Raw genomic sequence first — 19973 nt, forward strand, 5'->3', positions numbered from 1 at the left:
AAATAAATAAAAATATGACCCCCATGCTTTTTTCTCACTCCTTTTGGACCATCTATCATCACTGAAGGGTCATGATGACATTATGCGGCACCAGGAGTGACAGAGAATCAGAGAAAAGATGAAGCCTCTCTGAGGTCAGTGATATTCAAAGGTACCAAATGCAAAGAGCTTGTGACCTTTCCTGTGGTTTCTGGAGTTTGTGCCATCCTTGACAGACTATCTCATAGATTTAAATGTAAAGCATGACCTAAACCTTGAAGAAATAAAAATAACCCTCTCTTCACAGATATTAGACATATTATATATGTCTATAGCCCCCAGGAGAAACATGCTCTCTGCTTGTGAATCTGTGCTGCCTGGCCTGCTCTGGGACACCTGGGGACACGGGGCCTGTTCTGAGTTACTGAGAGGAGCCAGTCTTGCATCTGCACCCAGCCTGCCCAACCCCTGCTGATTTGCATGTTTCCAGGTCACAGCCCTCTTCCCTGAAGACTTATTAACAAGCTGATCACACCCTGTGCAGGAATCAGTCCCCATCAGGACACAGCATGAACATGAGGGCCCCTGCTCAGCTTCTGGGGCTCCTGCTGCTCTGGCTCCCAGGTAAGGAGGGAGAACACCAAGGACTTACTAAGAGTGTAGTCAGTCCTGCCTGGGTCTTTAGGGAAGTCCTCCTAAGAATTGATTAACTGTGTATATTTGTTTTTTATTTTTCAATCTCAGGTGCCAGCTGTGCCATCCAGATGACACAATCTCCATCCTCCCTGTCTGCATCTGTAGGAGACACAGTCACCATCACTTGTCGGGCCAGTCAGGGTATTAGAAATTATTTAGCCTGGTATCAGCAGAAACCAGGGAAATCTCCTCAGCTCCTGATCTATGATGCATCTAAGTTGGCCACTGGGGTCCCATCGAGGTTCAGAGGCAGTGGGTCAGGGACAGATTATTCTCTGACCATTAGTGGTCTTCAGGCTGAAGATTTTGCAGATTATTTCTGTCAGCAGTATAATAACTGGCCTCACACAGTGTTACAAGTCATAGCATAAACCACCCCAGGGACGCAGGTGTGTGAGGCTGGGCGCCCCAGCTGCTCCTCCTTCCTCCATCTGCCGAGGACATTTCTCAGAGGCAGCAGCATGTTCTAAAGGCCCTGGACACTTTTGGTTTAAGGGGTTGGTGAGGCTCCCTGGGCTCTGACTCTTTGTCTTTCTCTTCAACCCCAGCAAAAGAGATGTGACATTATGTGTCTTGATTTCATTAAGAACAGAAGTTCTTGCATCTAAAATGTCTGACATATGGTATCTTTTGGTATTTCTCTAGCAAAAGAGAAACCACTTGTGACGCACTGAATCAAGAATTGTTTTAATGCAGGGAATTTCTGTGTAAAATATAATCCTACAAATCCTGGGGCATGTTAGAAAGGGAGGGCCTAGAAATGGGAGGACACGCTCATGCCAGAGTGCCTCTGCCCCTGAAGGTGTGGGCTGCCTGACCACGTGGGCCTCAGACCTGTGGGAAGCTGGGGTGGGGGTGCTGATGCTCTCAGCTGCCTATGCACCTCATCAGGTAATCTCCATCCCTCAGCTCCATCCACGTGTCTGCCTGCAGGTTTCAATAAATATTAAATCTTCCTTTTCTTCTTTCCATATATGATGTGAGGGCCCATCTTTCAGAAACTGTACAGAAAACCATACAGGGAAAAGGGGTTCTGAGAAGCATGCTTTCAAGTGATTGGTGGTGGGGGATTGACAGCTGACAGCCTGTTGGTCGCTACTCTCCTTACACTCAGTATCTGTCTTAGGGGATGGCCCTAGAATACACGTCGATGTGCTTCCAAGTTTCATTACCAAGTCTAAGATTATAGCCAGAGAACTTTACTAATTTACAGAGTAAACAGAAAAAATGAGTCAATGGCATCTCAAATATATGACAATCACTTGATAAACAAAAGAAGAAATCCTTTTAATAAACCAGCAAACAAAGGAACCTAAGGGTGCCTGTCGCATTCTCTTTCCTTACTATGAAGATACCTCGCTCCCCAAATTTATCCAGCAGGCATCGCTGTCATCAGCATCACTGTGACCATAGTCCAAATGCAAAGCAACAGGCTCACCTTGGACCCACTGGATGACAGCTTGCATTTTACAATGTAACAGGTGATCCAGGAAATTTAAGAAGCTATGTTTTAGGTCGTATTTATTTTCGTTAAAGAGATTTTTTTCCTATGAGGCCATTTAAGAAACTATCTATTTAGAGCTGTATGTTGAAAGCACCACTAAAGTTTTAATAAAAACTTTATTTTAAAATATTTTATAGATTGCAAAGATTGAAATATTTAATTATTTGCCCATTAACTGGCTATATGCCTTGATAACTCAATTCAATGTTTTTAGAAACTTCAGGAATTTCCACAGTGAAAGAATAAATTCAGCTTATTTTCATCTCTTCATTATTTGACTTAAATTCATAGTATGCCTGTACAGCTTGATTTGTGGGTTTTGCTCATTCCCTTAACATTCCAAGAAAATGTTATATCTTAAATAGTCACTACTATTTTGTGTTGGCCCTAAATTGCTTGCAATTCATAGGCTGGAGAAAGGTTGAAGACCTGAAGTAGAACTCCCCAGCTGAGCCCCGCCTCACTCAGGTAGATAATTGTTACCACGGAGCATCCCTGAACATTGAACTATGCTTTTCGTTATAAACCACTGAGTTTTGAGTGGTTGGTTACGAGTTGTTATTATAAAAAAGCTAACCAGTACAATATTTAAATATATACATATACAGGCATACATTGATTGTTTTTATTAAAGTTGAGAGCATAATTGATGAATGGCATCATTTTGTTAGAAAAGATGTGACTGGAAAAATTCTCAAAACAGAACAGACCTGAGGCCTAGATGGAGTCATGTATTTTACTGATCTGCTGGTTTCATTATTGAGTTGGCGTGATGTAGAAGAAATTGATTTGTACATAAATTTTATAGATAACCTGTGTATTCAATTTGATTATGATAGATTATTTGAGAGAAAAAGAGAGAGAAAACCATTTTTTGAATGTTTATGTTTATGAGAGATATTGTTTTTTAATTGTTCTCTTTGTACGGCCCTCAACTTTTGCTATTATCAGTCTTGCCTGTACAGATGTAAACAACACCATACTAGACTGTGGGAGATTTAATCTTGAACAAACTTATTTCTGGGGCTCCACTGCTGATTCCCAAGATGGAGGTTTATGATGTGGGGATGAGCCTGGGAAACACCTTGGTGAGATAACAGATAGGAAAAAGGTCTGCATAGGAGGCAGTGGTTGGTTTTTAAAAATTGCTTATGTATGCCAGTATATTTCCTTTTATTTTTTCTACTTTTCATTATATGCATAGAAAAGCATATTTTATCCTGCTCATATAGGACATTCTTGCTTTTATTTCTACATATAAATTTGAAATTTATATTTTTTTATAAATTATCTGGTCATTTAAACATTTCATATAATGCTATTCTAGCAATTTGAGGTTTTGGAGTAGTATACACCTGACTTTGAACAGCAGACAGAACCCCAGACAGTCACCTGTAATCTGAACAGAATGGACACTGGTTGGGGATTCTGCATACAGTGAAGGAAGGACAAGAGGCAGGAGGAAAAGAATGGTTATGGTATTTATGACTCCTGCATTATCTGGAAAGTGTTAAGAGAGTAAGTTATATGTATGAGATGTGATAAGCCAGGGCTAAATGTTATAGACATCCAAGGCACTCAAATCTTAATAAAATAGCATAGGAGTAAAAACCGATAAGGGGTTAATGTTCAAATTCTGCAACTATTTGCTAACTTAATTCCACAACAATGTCTATGCAGATGATTCAATAAAAATAAATAAAATGCATGAAAACATTAAACAAAATCAAAAGACAAACAAAAACCAGGAAAAACTAGTTTTAAATAAATTATAAAAAGGTTGATATTCCAATACATAAAAGTCTTCATAAAAGATAGGGAAGCAAAAACTGGGGAAAAGACAGAACACAAAATACAAAAGAGCCACATAAAGAGCTATAAATACACTGGAAGTTGTTCATCCTCACTGATGATTAGAAAAAGGTTAATCAAAACTATTTTAAAATAACATTTTTTTTCTTTTTTTTTTTTTGCAGTTTGTTCATTTTTTATTTTTTGGCCAGGGCCAGGTTTGAACCTGCCACCTCTGGAATATGGGACCAGCACCCTACTCCTTTGAGCCACAGGAGGCGCACTAAGATAACATTTTTCATCTATTAGTTTGCAGAAAATAATGAAAAAAATTATGCAGCACATTTTTAGACAGGATAATGGGGAAATAAGCACTTTTATTGATAGCTTGTAGGGATGGGGACTAATACTTTCCCTTTGGAGGAGAATTTGGAGGTATCTACATAACAGGGGCTCTTCTACAAATGGAACTCTACCCCGGAAGTGAGAATAATGTAACCTAGAAATTGTACCCTCATATTAACTTGAAAAAATAAAAAAATTTTAAAAAACCTTAACTTCTGAACCATAATTGACTCTCCAGAAATTTTTCTGAAGCTATGCTTCCAATAATATAAAAGTACATGTGCATAATATTATTCATTGAACCATTACATATAATTTCTTACAAAACATCCAAAATATCTATACTTATCTCAAAGCAATGCTTGTATGGATGTGGAGAGGAGACACTTTTTACACTGTTGGTAGGACTGTAAACTAATGCAGCCTCTTTGGAAAGAAGTATGGAGAATCCTTAAAGAATTAAAAATAAAACTTCCATTTGATCCCACAATCCCATTACGAGGCATCTACCCAATGATGAAAAAATGAAAAAAACTCATTTTATCACAAGGACATTTGCACTAGATTGTTTACAGCAGCTCAATTTACAATTGCCAAGATGTGGAAACAACCTAAATGCCCATCAACCCAGGAATGGATTAATAAACTCTGGTATATGTATACCATGGAATACTATGGACTTTATATCTTTTTTAATGATCTTGATGGAGTTGAAACACATTCTTCTTCGTAAAGTATCTCAAGAACGGAGAAGCAAATATCCAAGGTACTTGATACTAATATGAAGCACATGCCCACATAAGGGAAAAACTCACCTCAATTCAATTTGGGGGAGGGGAAAGAGGGGAGAAGGAGAGAATTGGTGTGCTCCCACTTAATGGGGGCAATGTTAGAGTACATGGCACACCTCCTGGTGTGGGACACAACTACAAGGACTTACAAGTGCACACATCATAACCTAACTATATGGACCTTTGTATTAATCTGAAATTAAAAAACAACAAAAGGTACATACTTAAAGTTGAAAAACTTGGTCACCTCTACATAATAGTGTACCTCTCAGCTGCACAAAAAGTAAAATCTTCATGAACTGATGTAGAGTGATTTTCAGGATATATAATTCCATAAAAACAGAAAAATAAAAGGAGAATCTATAATGTGTTATTGTCCTTGTAAGGAAGCTGGGGAGATTCAAATAGCAAACAAACACAAACGGGGAGGACAGACAGCAGTTCCTTGGGAGGGGGATTTGGGAGACAGTAGAGGGAGGGCAATGGGAGTGGGAGAGAGAAGATTGACATGCGTCACTTTTCTGCCCACACATTGTCTGCTGGTGTATATTTGTATCTTTGGGGACCATATTACTAGCACACATATTCTATAAAAGTAAATAACTAAAATTAACAAAGATAAGAGAAATCCATGTGAAATACAAATAAACTACACATGAATGAATTAAACAATTTCATTTTTATCATGTTTAAACTTAGCATCTATCATGGTGCCTGACTCACAGCTGGGGCTCAATACACTTGTGGGAAAATGGCTAACAATGAAATAGTGTTTTACCTTTTCAAAAGAAACTCAGGATTTAGAGGGAATCTAGATGAGCACTGAGCCAGTGCTTAAAATCATCTCTTGAATGATTTTGGCCAGGCTATGGCTAAATTTCATAAAGTCTAAATTATTATTTCATGAATAACAAAGTATTGCCTTCAAGTTATGAGAGGGTGGAGCACTCATTCATTCTGAGACTCCAAAATGAGGGAGCTGCAGGACAGCCAGAGATCTGAGAGAGCTGGGGCAGAGGGGACAGAGCTGTGTGACAAGGGGCTGTACATGAGGGGTCCTTGCCAGGCCCTAACTAGTGCAGGTGTCATGGCCTTTTATGGACTCAGAGAGAGGTAGCCAACAGAGACACTGCTCTCAGCCTTCATACTCTGTTTTCAGTGTGGATTCAGATTAGAAGCAAGAATTCAACCTTTTTGTAAATATGGATTTAAACCCACAAAAATCCAGGATGTGCTTGGTTTAGGGAAGACAGAAGAGAATGATCCTCCCTCCATAATCATCTGCAGGCCCAGCCCCCCTGGTGAGATTGCTAAATGGAGTGATGTTTAAATCTAACTGTAAATGAAGACCTAAACCCAGTTCCCTGTGCAGCCATCAGCTCTGTCCTCTAGGGACACCCCAGGGGAGCTGATGAGGAAGAGTGTACAGACAAGAGGAAAACCACCCACAGGTTATAACCTAACTATACGAACCGAGAGGGGATAATAAACAAATGATATAAGCCCAGAATGTTTGAGTCCCCCTAGACCCAAGTCTGAGGAGGACCCTAAAGTCACTCCCTTGCTATTAGGGTGCTGTACACCTAAGTATGGTGCAACCTCCTCAGCACTTGGATCCCACACATGGAGGGGAAATCCCAGCTCATAGACCATTCCTGCAAACTACACATCACTGTCTAATGTGCCAGTCTTACAGAGTACCGGACATTTAATTATGACTTGTTATATGTATCAGAAGAAAATACATTTGAAAATGCGCTAGAAAGAATTTACACATCTCCCTAGAAATGGCAATGTGAACTCACTGGAAAAACCCTCAGGATTCTGGCACACTTGACCACAAGAGGGGGCCCAAGCAAAACACTGACCCAGAAGGGGCTTAGTGTGTCATGGAAATGGTGGCCAGAACAGCAGACTGACTCTGGTTGTATTACTATTATTATTATCATTACCACCCATCATAGCAGTCACAGAACTGAGGCCTATTCATGACAACATAATACAGGTACAGTTACTGGTTTTGTGTTGGCTCAGCTAGTCCCTATTCAGTGGGATAATGTTTGGTGATGTTAGGACACTGTCTGTCTTCCCTTTGTCACTTGCCCCCTTGTTTGTTTTTAGTACACATTCCTCTCCAGGACCAGGGAAGGCACAAGATTTTATATTCCTAATCTCAGGGGAGTAGCCAAGAAAAACCTTTCACCTTCTTGTTTTCTTCACTAATAGCTATGCTTTAGTAAAGCAGATAATAAGGCCTAGAACCAAAAGTCTTTGAACAATCTTATTCAAGCAGTTTGAAATATAATTTAACAAATGATGTTTTCTGAATTCCAAAGCTGCATTTTAAAATACAGCCAAGAACCACTGGATGAATTAGAGAGCAAAGTATGCCGTATGAAACAGAATTTTGATCAGTACAAGAAACTGTCTGTTAGACCATTTTGTGTTGCTATAAGGGAAATAATTGAGGCTGGCTGATTTGTAGATAAAAGAGGTTTATTTGGCTCATGGGCCTGTGGACTGAACAAAGTTTGGCAGCAGCATCTACCTCTGGTGAGGACTGGAGGGAGCTTCACAATCAAGGTAGAAGGTGAAGGGGCAGCAGGCTTGTCTCACGGTGAGAGAAGGAGGGGGAGAAAGAGGAGACGGTGCCAGCCTGTTTTAAACAATCAGTGCTCATGTGAACTAATGAAGTGAGAACTCATTATTCCATGGAGGGCACTAAGCCTTTTAAGAGGGATCTGTTCTCATGACCCAAACACCTCCCACCAGGCCTCACCTCCAGCACCAGGGATCAAATTTCAATCTGTGAAGTCCCCATCTTATTTATGGCTGAATAGTATTACATGGTATTTGCGTCTTTTGTATTTACTTGAATGGAGTTGAAGTACATTCTTCTTAGAAAAGTGTCACAAGAATGAAAAAGCAAGTATCCAATGTACTTAATACTGACATGAAACCAATAGAAAAGAACTACACACCCACATGAGAGAATAAGACACGTTTATTTAAGTGGGGAGAGGGGAGAGGAGGGAAGGGGTAAAGGGGAGGAGGTGAGCTCTCTCCTCATGTGCACAGTGTAGGGTCTGAGCACACCCCTGGGTGAGGGGCTCAACTACAACTTGAGCTTTACCTTAGAAATGCAAATGATGTGACCTGATCTTTTGAATCCTCATATTAATGTGAAATAAAAAATAAGAATAAAGAAATATAAAAATTAAACTGAAGTAAATTACAAAAAAATAAATTTTAGTATGGTCTTTGGAGGTCTCAAACATCCAAACAATATCATTGTAAAATCCAGGTATTTCCCAGGGGAAAAAGAAGAATATCGAGACTGTAGGTAGAGGAAGTAAATCAGAACGTGAAGCACATGGCAGAGGTCAGCACATGGCAGGTTCAGGACCCTGCTCCATGGCTTTTATTTTTGGGTGTTCATGCTGCTGGGATTGGGTTGAGATATGGACCCTCAAAGAGGCTCTGATGGATTTCTCAGGAAGGCTCACAGAATTGAATGGACTCCTGCTTGGCTTTTAGGGCTATCTGTGCCCTGATGCCCCTGCAAACTCATGGAGAAGTGATGCATCAAGCTGGGCTCTAAGGCTTTAGTGACTCAGGATTAATGAGGTTCCAGCTTAAATGCACCTTAGGTCAAATCACACACCCTTAGTGAACACAGAGGCATGGGTATGTTCAAAAACTTGAACCTATCCTCTATGTACACCTGGGGATGAGGGGTGTGATTTGGTTGCCTGTAGAAGAGGTTCATTCAGAAGAGACCATGTAGTTAAGATGAAGAGGATATTGACCAGAAGGCTCAGCTGGGCAGGTCAGCAGGAGCTGCAGTGTGGGGTCCCAAGAGTCTTGTCTGGAAACATTTTACAATATGTTAAATGATAGCCTCACCTTTTAAGACTTTGTTATAATTCTTTACAAACAAAGGTATTCTCCTAAATACTCCCAATATAACTTGGAAATACGATTCCATTTTTTCTTCTCATTTACTTCATGTTTTAACAATAGATGCCCCCAAATGTCCTTTAGAACAGAACATCCTCCAAGAAGAAATACATTCTCTGCAGAAATCTGTGCTGCCCTGGTCAGCCTGGGGACACCTGGGGGCATTCAGCATTTCCTGAGTCACTGAGATGAGCCAGCCCTGCAGCTGTGCCCAGCCTGCCCGCCCCTGCTGATTTGCATGTTCCCAGGGCACAGCCCCCACCCAGGAGACTTATTAACAGGCTGGTCACACCCTCACCCTGTGCAGGAGTCAGTCCCTGTCAGGACACAGCATGGACATGAGGGTCCCCACTCAGCTCCTGGGGCTGCTGCTGCTCTGGGTCCCAGGTGAGGAGGGAGAACACCAGGGATTTATTCAGACAGTGTGGTCAGTCCTGCCTGGCTCCTCAGGGAAGTTGTCTTCTAACACAGTTATTGTGTAGAAATTAACATGGTTAATTTGTTTCTATGTTTCCAATCTCAGGTGCCATCTGTACCATCCAGATGACCCAGTCTCCATCCTCCCTGTCTGCATCCGTAGGAGACACAGTCACCATCACTTGCCAGGCCAGCCAGGACATTAACCAGTATTTAGACTGGTATCAGCAGAAACCAGGGACATCTCCTAAGCTCCTGATCTATGGTGCAACCACTTTGCAATCTGGAGTCCCATCAAGGTTCAGTGGCAGTAGATCTGGGACAGATTTTACCTTCACTATCAGTGGCCTACAGGCTGAAGATTTTGCAAGTTATTATTGTCTGCGACGTAACAGTTGGCCTCTCACAGTGTTACAAGTCATATCATAAACCCCCAAGGAAGCAGGTGTGTGAGGCCAGGCTGCCCCAGCTGCCCCTCCTGGTGCCTCCATCTGCTGAGAGCATTTCTCAGAGTCAGCCAAGATGTGAGGGTTTTTGTAGAGGCAGGTCCTCTGCATTTTAATTCTTTCTTGCTCCTCAGCCTCAGTACTGCAGATGCACCAATGTCTCTCTTGATTTAATAAAGGACTCCAATTATGATACCTGACAAATGTTTTGTGGCATCAGTCATTGAAATATGAAGTTACTCCAAAGATTCCAAGGTAGAATTGTTTTTAATACAGCAAACTAGAATCAGAAGTACAAGCCTGTGTGTAGGGTGGTCAGGGATGCTGGTACCAGACACAGGAGAATCTTTGGTGGTTTGTCAATATTCAGAGTCTATCTGTCACTGAAGTTATGGCTGCCTAACCCCTTGGTCCTCAGACCAGTCTGGGAAGCCCAAGGGTGGTTATGCTGCTGCTTTCAGCTGGTGCAGCTCCTTCCTTGCAGAGGGTCCCCCATTCCTGACCTTTGTTCAAGTGTCGGCCTGCAGTGGTTGATAAATATTGGATCATCCTCTTTGGATTTTCCAATCTGAAGGAAGGGCCCATCTTTAAGTAAATCTAAAAGAAATCATAGAGGGGAAAGGAATTGGGCAAAATCTGATTCCAGAAATGATAGTGATGCTAACTAAGGTCAATATTTCCTCAAATCTCAAAATTGTTCAGGGATGAGATGGTGCCAGAATATGCTTGAATGAGCTTACACTTACTGATAGGAAGCCTGAGATCATTGCAGGAAAACGCTGTTAAGCTATGGAGTAAGCAGAAAAATGAGAAAATTACCTAAAATATATAGCAAGAATTTGACAAATTAAAAAACCTCTCTTAACAAAACAAACAGGAAAACCTAAAGGTGCACATAGTACAAATTATCCTCCATAGGAGAACTTTGCTCCTCAAAGTTTATCCAGATGCCATGTGTCATCAACGCTGAGCCCTGGGAGCATGTTACACCTGCCAAGTGGCAAATGCATCTCAGGAACGGTGACTGTCAGCCTTCATTTTAACAAATTAACAGGCAGTCTGTAATATTTTTAAGCAGCTGCATTTTAAAGAACATTTACTTTAGTGGAAGATCGTTCTTTTTGCAATGAGAAAAGCCCTAGGTTGAAAGCACACCCAGCTTTATTTCCATTTAATGTAAAACTACATTTCAAAAGTCTTTATATTATGAACATAAAAATTATGAGAAACACGGTTATTTTTCCATGAAACAATGCCTTGAAATTTAAATACAGTAAATATTTCAGAGACTTTATAAATCAAAAAGTGAAGTGATGAATAAAAATTGTGTGCAACTAACTATACTAGACATTATTATACTTACAATCATCGGCTTGGCTGGATTTGGAGATTTTGTTCAGCCCTGCCACTTGCCGTACCAATTGTTTACTCCACACCTTCACTTTCTTGGTCCCAGAACAAACACAATCCAAAGGCTGGAGACGAGCACAGTGTCCTGCAGTGGAACCACCACACTGACCACCCTCATCAGCCAGAGGAGTGTTCACATGAACATCCATGAACATGAAAATAAGGGCTTGGTGTTATTAGCCCTGGCATTTTGAGAGACTTTGTTAGCCTACATACATTCTTCCATACATGAGGCAAATTTTACTCTTGTTATTCAAATGGGCTTTTAAATGTCCACTTAAAATATTACTAAAACAGATTTCTAAGTGTTCCCATTTATCCCAACAGTTTTAATTAAATGCTTGATGCATCTATCTATGGCATGACGTGTAAATAGTACCTGGGTCAGCTTTGTCCAGGTGGTCAGGTCAGTAAAGGCTGTTGCCTCAACCTGAGCAAGGAATTTTAATCCCTGTTCAAAGAATTTAATCCCTGTGTCTTCCTGTCTCAGCAATCATCCTGAGTCAGTGAGATTGTGGTGACATGACCTTGAGCCTAAGTATTGAGGCCTGACCCTGAGGAAGCCCCTAATGTGCGACAGTGGATCTCCCCTTGGGACTCGCACATTCTTCCATGACCTAGCCAGCAGACACAGCCTCTCACACAGGTAAGAAGGAAACAGGCTGAGCAGGAAAGAGGTGGCTGCTGCATTAAAGACGCACTGACCCGAAGCCTGGAGGTGAACTTGAGTCTGACACACTGAGGAAGGGTGGCCGTGCTGCTGCTGACAGTAGTAAACTGCCACATTTCAGCCTGGAGGCTGCTGATGGAGACAGTGAAATCGGTTTCAGATTTATTACTAAAAATTGGTAGATGAGCCCAGGTCTCCGGATGAGTTCTCAGGAGCCTGTCCTGGTTTCTGCCGTGGCCAGGCTAAGTAGTTCTCATTAATGGAGTTTGATAGAGGACTCTGGTCTGCCTTGTATCTATGGTGACCCTCACTCCTAAAAGTCAAGGAGTCTAGAGACAGTGTCTTGACAGTGTTCCCACAGGCAGCTTATTTCAGAGAATTCCTAGAATGGTGTTGAAAAACCACCTCCTAATTAAAATGATTCCAAGAGATCAAAGAAATGACCCAGACCAAACCAGCTTGGGGAGTTAGAGGAGTGTGTCTGAGCCTACTGTTAGGCTCAGGTAGGAATTCTTCAGGTTCTCACTCCAGGGGGGGCTGCAGAATGTTTTCAGACAGCAAGATCTACACTGTCTGCTTGTTTATGGAGCCTTGAATTTCTTTCTCTGTGATTGTATATTTACCTACAATACAGGTTCAGCATGCTCAGCTCTTCCCAGTAGGCTGGCACTTTACTCTTACAGTTAACTGAAAGGTCCAAGGGAACTAAGGCAGCTTAAAATTGTTCAAACTAGTCTTAGGATTTCTGGCGATTTGCACAAAAGGAGCAGAATAACTTTGTGCTTTCTATTTTGTTCATCTTTTTATTTTGATCTCTACTTTTCAGCTCAAAACGGAGCTGCATGTATTCTGTTAAACCCTCAAAGGCCAGTGGCGGTGAACTTGTATTCTTCCCTTACTCCTGGGATCAAGAATGGACAGCGACTAAATTTTGGATCACCAAAATATTAAAATGTATATCTAAAAATACATTAAAAAATAGGTTTACCTATTTGTCATAATTATGCTGTTTTCAATGAAACGTTTAAACAATTTTGCATATTAGGTTGTTTTTCCTTTTCTTAAAGGTAATATTCTTTCAAACCTCTCATCTGAGACCCAGAGCACCAGGAAAGTGAGAATGAGAGCTGTGGATCCATCTTGCTGCCACTCACCTGTCTGATGAGCTCAGGCGCCCTGTCCAGGGAGCCCCATTAATAGAGCTTTGAGCAGCCAGCCTCACTCCCAAGTACCTGATGCAAAGCCTCAGAGAGTATGAGAGTAAAGTGCCTGTTCAGTGAGCTGTGAGGACAACAGAAGAGGGGAGAAAACAATCCTCATCCCACACAAGTGCTTGTAAGAACCAAAGATCAACTTCAGGAAAAGTTCCAAAGGGAGCATTTTTGTTTTTCTTTAAGATCTCTTCATGTCATGTCAGGAAATATTAGATATTTTTATATTTCAGATGATTATGAGGGTACAAATGTTTAGGTTACTTCATTTCAGTTCTAAGGCAAAGCTCAAGTTGTAGCTGAGCAGAGGGCCTGTTGAACACCCTCACATTGTACACATTAGGAAAGTATTTTTATACCAATTGTAGTCTTTCAAACCAGCTGTAGTGAACTCCAAGGCATACATTTAAATTTCTTTTGTCATATGGTCTCTGTGTTTATGAGCATATAATTTCACACCTTAATGGAAATATACAAACATGGTGCCAGTGCATAAAATATATTTGTGCTGCTACATAGAATAAGGAATCTCTTTTGAATTTATTACATATTGAAGTTCCTCCTGCACATCTCACAGGCACTTCCACATCCAGAGGAGACCTGTGATGTTTCCCTCACATAAACACTCACTCAGAACAGGCGTCACCACAGACTTAAACTCTTGTCCTTGCTTGTAGATTGACCAGTTTTGCTAATAACTTCTCTAGTTTCTCAAATCCCTCTGTCCTTAATGTGAGGTGTCACAGCCCTTCCTGAGGGAGTAGGTGGAACAGCTTCTGCTCCCGAGCTCAGACAGAGCAGTCCTTCATTTGTTCCAAAATAAACAATAAAAATATAAAGCTACACAAATAGTGATGTTATTTGTATACAAATATATAGATGTACCTATGTAAAGAACATGTCTGTATCATTTACTCTTCTAGGCAGAGGGCATTGTGAACAAACAGAACCCCTGCCCTCCCAGAACTTTCCATTAATGGGAGGAACAGATAATAAACAAGCATATAATATTTCTCAGTCACTCCCTTACTGTTCCCTTGATACCAGCCCCCTAGAGTGATGCATTACGCAGGGCAATGGGACATAGGATTTCAGGTCCACTTGGGTACCTTCAACCTCAGTGTGGACAGGGTCAGAGAACAAGGGAACACGTCAGTGAGGGAGAGCACCCATGCTTCCTAGAAAAATAAAATCCACTGTAGTCTCATTAATTGCTGGATACTCAAATCATATTTTGAACGCAGGCAGTGATCTTTCTGTTTATCATGCCCCTGCATCAGGACCCAATGGTCAGGGACAATAATCAGTCCTTTGACTCTGTATATGAAAATGACTGAACATGGCTTTAGCAGACAGTCTTTTATATAGTATATTTAATACTCACTTGCAGTAAATATTGCTTTCTTCCTATTTATTGTTTTCTATTTTTTCTTGAAAAATGAAAGTTATCCTAGGCAAAGGAGAGAAAGGAGACATTCTTATTTTGTTCCTCAGATCTATAGAGTCTCTAACTTATCTTTCCCTCCTGTATTCTTTAACTCAGAGCTCTGGTTTCAAATGGGAGAGTACACACTGATACTCTCTCATCCAAATCAACTATTTTCTCCTTGTAAAGGTATCAGTTGTTGTTTGGTTTTGGAAAGATTTATTTCAAACCAATCCCACGGATGGCACATAGGACACAAATTACATTTTTCAGAGAGGCCATATCCTTGGCTATCATGGTCTGCAGTGATCTGACAGGTTGGTCATTACCTAAGCTTGTCCACTTACTCAAAACCTCAGAATTCCTACTGGAATTTGAGACTGAGAGCTGTACATGAACAAAGAGTATGTAACACCAGGATCTACTGGCATCCATTCTAAAGCTTCCCTTAGTCTGGAACTCACACAGTGGAATACAGAGGAGATAGAGGAATAAAGTGGAGTTTGGTACTTAAAAATAAATGACTGGATCAATTCTTCTCTTAAAACGTCTTCTCTGGACTTTTCATTAGATTAAGTATCAGAAACCATTTTACAATTCCATGTGGTGTTAGTTGAAACTTTACTCATTAAAACTTAACATTTGCCAAAAAGTCAGTAGTCATAACCAACATAATTTGGTATTAAAATTGGAAACCTCAACGTTTTATTTTTCATCCTGCAAAGTGAAGTCACAGAAACACACAAAAAAATCATTACTTAAAATTAGTGCTCTTAACTGGAGAGTCATGAAAGTTGTAGGTCAATATTATAAACAAGAGCAATTCTAGGGAGAGAATCCTCTATTTCATGATGTTATATCCAATATATTTTGGAATATAAAACTTCATTTTTTTAACTGACTTAAATCAATTAATTGTTTTATTCAGAAGGAAGAGTGTAATTTGCATAGTGCTAAGCTGGAAGAAATTTCTCAAATCTACCTCCTCAACATTTCAGGAGACAGGGTTTTTTTAAAAAATAGTTTGGTGGGCAGAGGATTAGGTAATCAGGGTCTGTCAATTTGTTAAGTTTGGGGCAGAACCACCAGTGACTAGAACACCAGCCTGGGTGGATCAGCCAGTCCACTGGACTATAGGACAGATTCTTGGGGCCAGGGGGTCACAAGGTCAGTTGAGCCAGTTCCTTGGTCTGGGTTGCCAATCTGGATGGGTCAGCCAATCCACTGGGATGCAGGATCTGGACGATATTTTAGAAACTACTTTTAGGTTTCCAAGATGAATTCTTATCTATGGACAAAGTCAGGAATCTTTATAACCACCAACTATGAGGAGAAAGTTAAAAACCTTTATTGCCATCAAGTGTGTGAGTCCAGAGTAGCCGACAGGGGAACAGAGGCTAATCACTATCATTATTTTTAGGTGAGCCCGTGCCTTATTTTTAGCTAAGCCCTTATCACAGTTCTTGCCTTGCACCCCATTATTAATTTGTAAGGGAAGTTTCAACACCTCCCCCCTTCAGGCTTATACCCTTCTTCCTGAGGTGTGGGCAAAGGAGAAGGGAAAGGACAGATCACACTTCTGGCTTCTTCCAGAAAGAAATGATCAAGTTGGGGCTTAGTCCAGAGAGGGAAAGCACTATGCAGTCATCTGCAAATATTCACAGGTGCTGGGTTTGGGATCTAAGGTTCTCATGACAAGAACATTAGCACTCTTAGAACAGACATAGGACAGTACTTAAGTGAACAACTGGGTAGGAGATACATAATACCTGGCTTAAATACCTCCTATGGAACTGATCTAAAGTTCTGAGCAATCCGAGTGAATAATCCCCCAAACAAGTCAGGTGTGGGGTCACCAGTAGAGCTCTGCTGTAGTCACACAGCTTATTGGGAAATAGTTTAACTCAGATTTCAGCTCTTCCTGAGGTACAGCAGGTAGTGTTTAATACTGTGCAGGCTCCCTCTTGATTAGCCAACAGGAAATCTGGTGCTGCCTGGATTAGTGAGTCAGGGAAGCTTTGCTGAGCCTCAAGGCTTTTGCAGCGTCTTCTGAGGTCAGTCCTAGAGCTGCAGACAAATTTCTAGTCATGTATCTGTTGGCATACACTCTGTAGAAGAGGAATAGTATTTCCAGAAAGTTTTCCCACTAGGCATCCTGGTATTTTCTTGCCAGTTCTTTTAAGAGGTATATGGGGAGCTTTGTCTGGAGACTTACAGCCTGGAAAGAACTCAGGAGTCTGTTCACACTGTAGGCAAATATCAAAGACTTCAAAACAGTGGACAAGGCTAGGATCTGATGACAGGTAGATTACAGATTTTTATTTTTGAACTATATTTTTCTTTCTCTAGTTTCCCATTTTTATTAAAGATGAATCATAGCAGGATCAATTAACTTGTATTAAACTATACTCTCATTATAGTTGGCTTGATTATTTGCATAAAGTGCAGTCAAAATAATTATTACTTATATAGGCTTTTCTTTTCAAATTGACTTTGATAGAATTTTTCTCATAAGGAATCCTAGGTTCGACTTGAAAGCCACTCAAGTCAAGCCCAGGATTTTTCTGGGCCATTTCATACCCATTTACCTGCATAAACCACTTTCTTGAGGCTTACACCTATCAGAAAGTGGCACCTATCAGAAAGTGGCATTCTTTACTCATCACACATCAGAAAATGTTATGGATGAGGCATCTGGCCATTTTTTCCCAAGCATTTTTAATAGGCCTTATAAAATCACCTTTAATTCCTTAATGCAGATGAGGCACCTTTGATAATATGCTATTCCAGTCAATTCAGGACTAAAGTAAATAGTGTCTTTTTGTCCTAGAATCAAAGAGATTCTTGTTGAACTTATGCAAATAACTACATTGCCACGAATTAAGAATACTTACAAATACTTTGTAAATTTTGGAAAAATCAGGTAAAGAGAAAAATAAACGCTTTAAATTTTGCTTATACGTGTACTCTTTGCTGTAAAGTATAAATAGATCCAAGGAAGGAAATAAGTTTTCTTGACTTCTGGAAAATAATATTCAAAAGTAATCAGGAATGTTTCAAACAAAATGTCATAGTAAACTAGTTCAGTTCCATGTAATGAACTTCTATTCCATTTGAGGTTGAGTTAGCAATACTTACGGACATATCAGCTTTTTAAGTAAAGTCCTGAAAGTTTACTTTGTTTTAGTGCAATGGTATATAATTTCCAAAGCTATCAAGTGTCTGTATTCAAGAGAATATGTGAATCCTTGCCATGATTTTCCTGGAAGAAGCAATCTTTTGACTGCAACAAGTTAAAAATCCACCTTTTGAGAAGAATCAAAGTGAAATAATCATTGTCTATGGATGACCAAAAATGGGGAATAGCCATGATTAAGAAGACAATCAAAAAAACCATGTTGGTTATTTTGGGTGCAAACAACAATTTAACATCGTAACCATAATTATTACTGACAACATACACCAAGACATAACAATATTTTACATACATTGATAATATTTTTATACACGTATAATCCAAAGAAAGGTAAACACCATTTTATATTTGACAATGCTTCCTATTCAGTTTTAAGTGTAATATGTGTCCCTTAGACTTTCAGTGGCCCTAATATTTCAAAAGCTAGTTTGAGATCAAAAAGACTGGCTTTAAAATTTTGATTTTGGAAAGTTCGTCAAACAGAAAAGGGGTAAAACATTTGTTCAAATAGAATCACAAGTCAAAAGATTCTAAAAGTGAAACAGGAAATAGTGATATTCTAATCATTAAAAACTCCTAACTTGAAGCATAAATGTGGTTCTTAAAAATCTTAGTCACAATCCTAAGACTTATTCGGGAATGAGTGCAGAAGGCAGAGAGAAACTGAAAACACACACACACTTTATACAAGTAATGTCCAAATTGGAAGCAGCACTCGTCAATAGATCTAATCAGCCGTATATGCTCCCGTACATTTTGCCGTCTATTCTTCAACATAAATTATATTATCTTCATCTCCTAAATAGAAACAATGATGCTTTGAGTGGAGATATTTAAGAACACATTTTAAGGACTAGGCACGGAGTAACATTTCTCTATACAGCAAAAGGTACCTGAGTCATCAGAAGAAACAAAAGGCACCAGGACCTCTGTGAAGACACCAGCATTTCCGCTCCGTGTGGTACAGACACAGCCTCCCTTTGCAGCCTCCATCTGAGGCCTTGAGGACTCCCTGGCTTGTTACCCTCACAGCAGGCCAGGCTTCGTCTTCATCCCATAGTCCCTCCCTCCTGTTCTCTCTGCAACTAACAGCAACTTCCCAGGTGTTAGTGTCTTGGTTGGTATTTTTAGGTGGCCTGGGTTTATCCTTATCAGGCCCTAATTCCAGGGCCATCCTGTCTAGTTAGAGGAAGCAGCGATGATTTCTACTGAGGTAGGGGGTCTGTCAGCAGCAGTCAGAGTTGTCACTCTGAGGAGGTGTAGAACAGAAAACCCAGTGACAGCGAGGAGGAAGAGTGTGGAGGGTCCAGACCAGGAATGAGGTGCAGCCTGTCAGTTCATTGGGTATTAGAGACCTGTCACTTCTGGTCTTTGGACAATGACATTATGTGTGAGGGATCCGTCCTTTGGGGAAACATGGTGTCATCTTTGTGTATCTGCAAGAAATCTCTTGATCCTAGAATGGTAATAAAAATGGGCCAGGACCATTTCAGAATGCTAAGAATACCTTTAGCAGGCCCTAAAGAATCCCTTGGTTATCTTTTTTTTTTTTTTTTTCCAGAGACAGAGTCTCACTTTATCACCCTCGGTAGAGGGCTGTGGCGTCACAGCTCACAGCAACCTCCAACTCCTGGGCTTAGGTGATTTTCTTGCCTCAGCCTCCCGAGTAGCTGGGACTACAGGCGATTATCTTTGCATGTTTTAAAGATACACTCACAGAAATGTAAGACCAGCACTAGGTATTTAGTTCCCACTGGAACTATTTGAGTGAAAGCTGAAAACCTGATAGGCACAGCCTTAAGACCTTACTGTGCTTTTCCTGCAAATGATCATCTCCTACTTCACACCAATACAATGACGAAATCAGGTGATCAGTATAATACATGACTCCATCTAGTCCTCAGGCCAATTCTAAATTTTGTAAATTTTTCAGTAACATCTTTCCTGTACAGATTCACGTGTTGCCATTATGGGTTCACGTCTCTTTAGCTTCCTTCAGTCTGGAGCAGTCTCTCCTGGAATTTCATGACTGCTAATTAAAAAAATCGCACATTAGCTGTTTTGTAAACCAGTCCTCAATTTGGACTTGTTTGTTTTCTCCTCATGATTACATTCAGCTAATGCATCTTGG

At 40.4% G+C, this 19973-nt stretch overlaps 2 gene segments (V, D, J or C); both read left to right on the plus strand.

The window, feature by feature from the left end:
- Positions 1 to 529: 529 nt before the first annotated feature.
- Positions 530 to 1046, plus strand: LOC111728251. The segment is given in 2 exon segments: positions 530 to 603; positions 724 to 1046. Coding segments are annotated over 2 exon segments (378 nt in total).
- An 8345-nt stretch (positions 1047 to 9391) lies between these two features.
- Positions 9392 to 9912, plus strand: LOC111728269. The segment is given in 2 exon segments: positions 9392 to 9453; positions 9590 to 9912. Coding segments are annotated over 2 exon segments (378 nt in total).
- Positions 9913 to 19973: the final 10061 nt, after the last annotated feature.

This window comes from Otolemur garnettii, unplaced genomic scaffold (assembly GCF_000181295.1).
Source record: "Otolemur garnettii isolate 467f Iridium unplaced genomic scaffold, OtoGar3 scaffold00147, whole genome shotgun sequence".
NCBI lineage: Eukaryota > Metazoa > Chordata > Mammalia > Primates > Galagidae > Otolemur > Otolemur garnettii.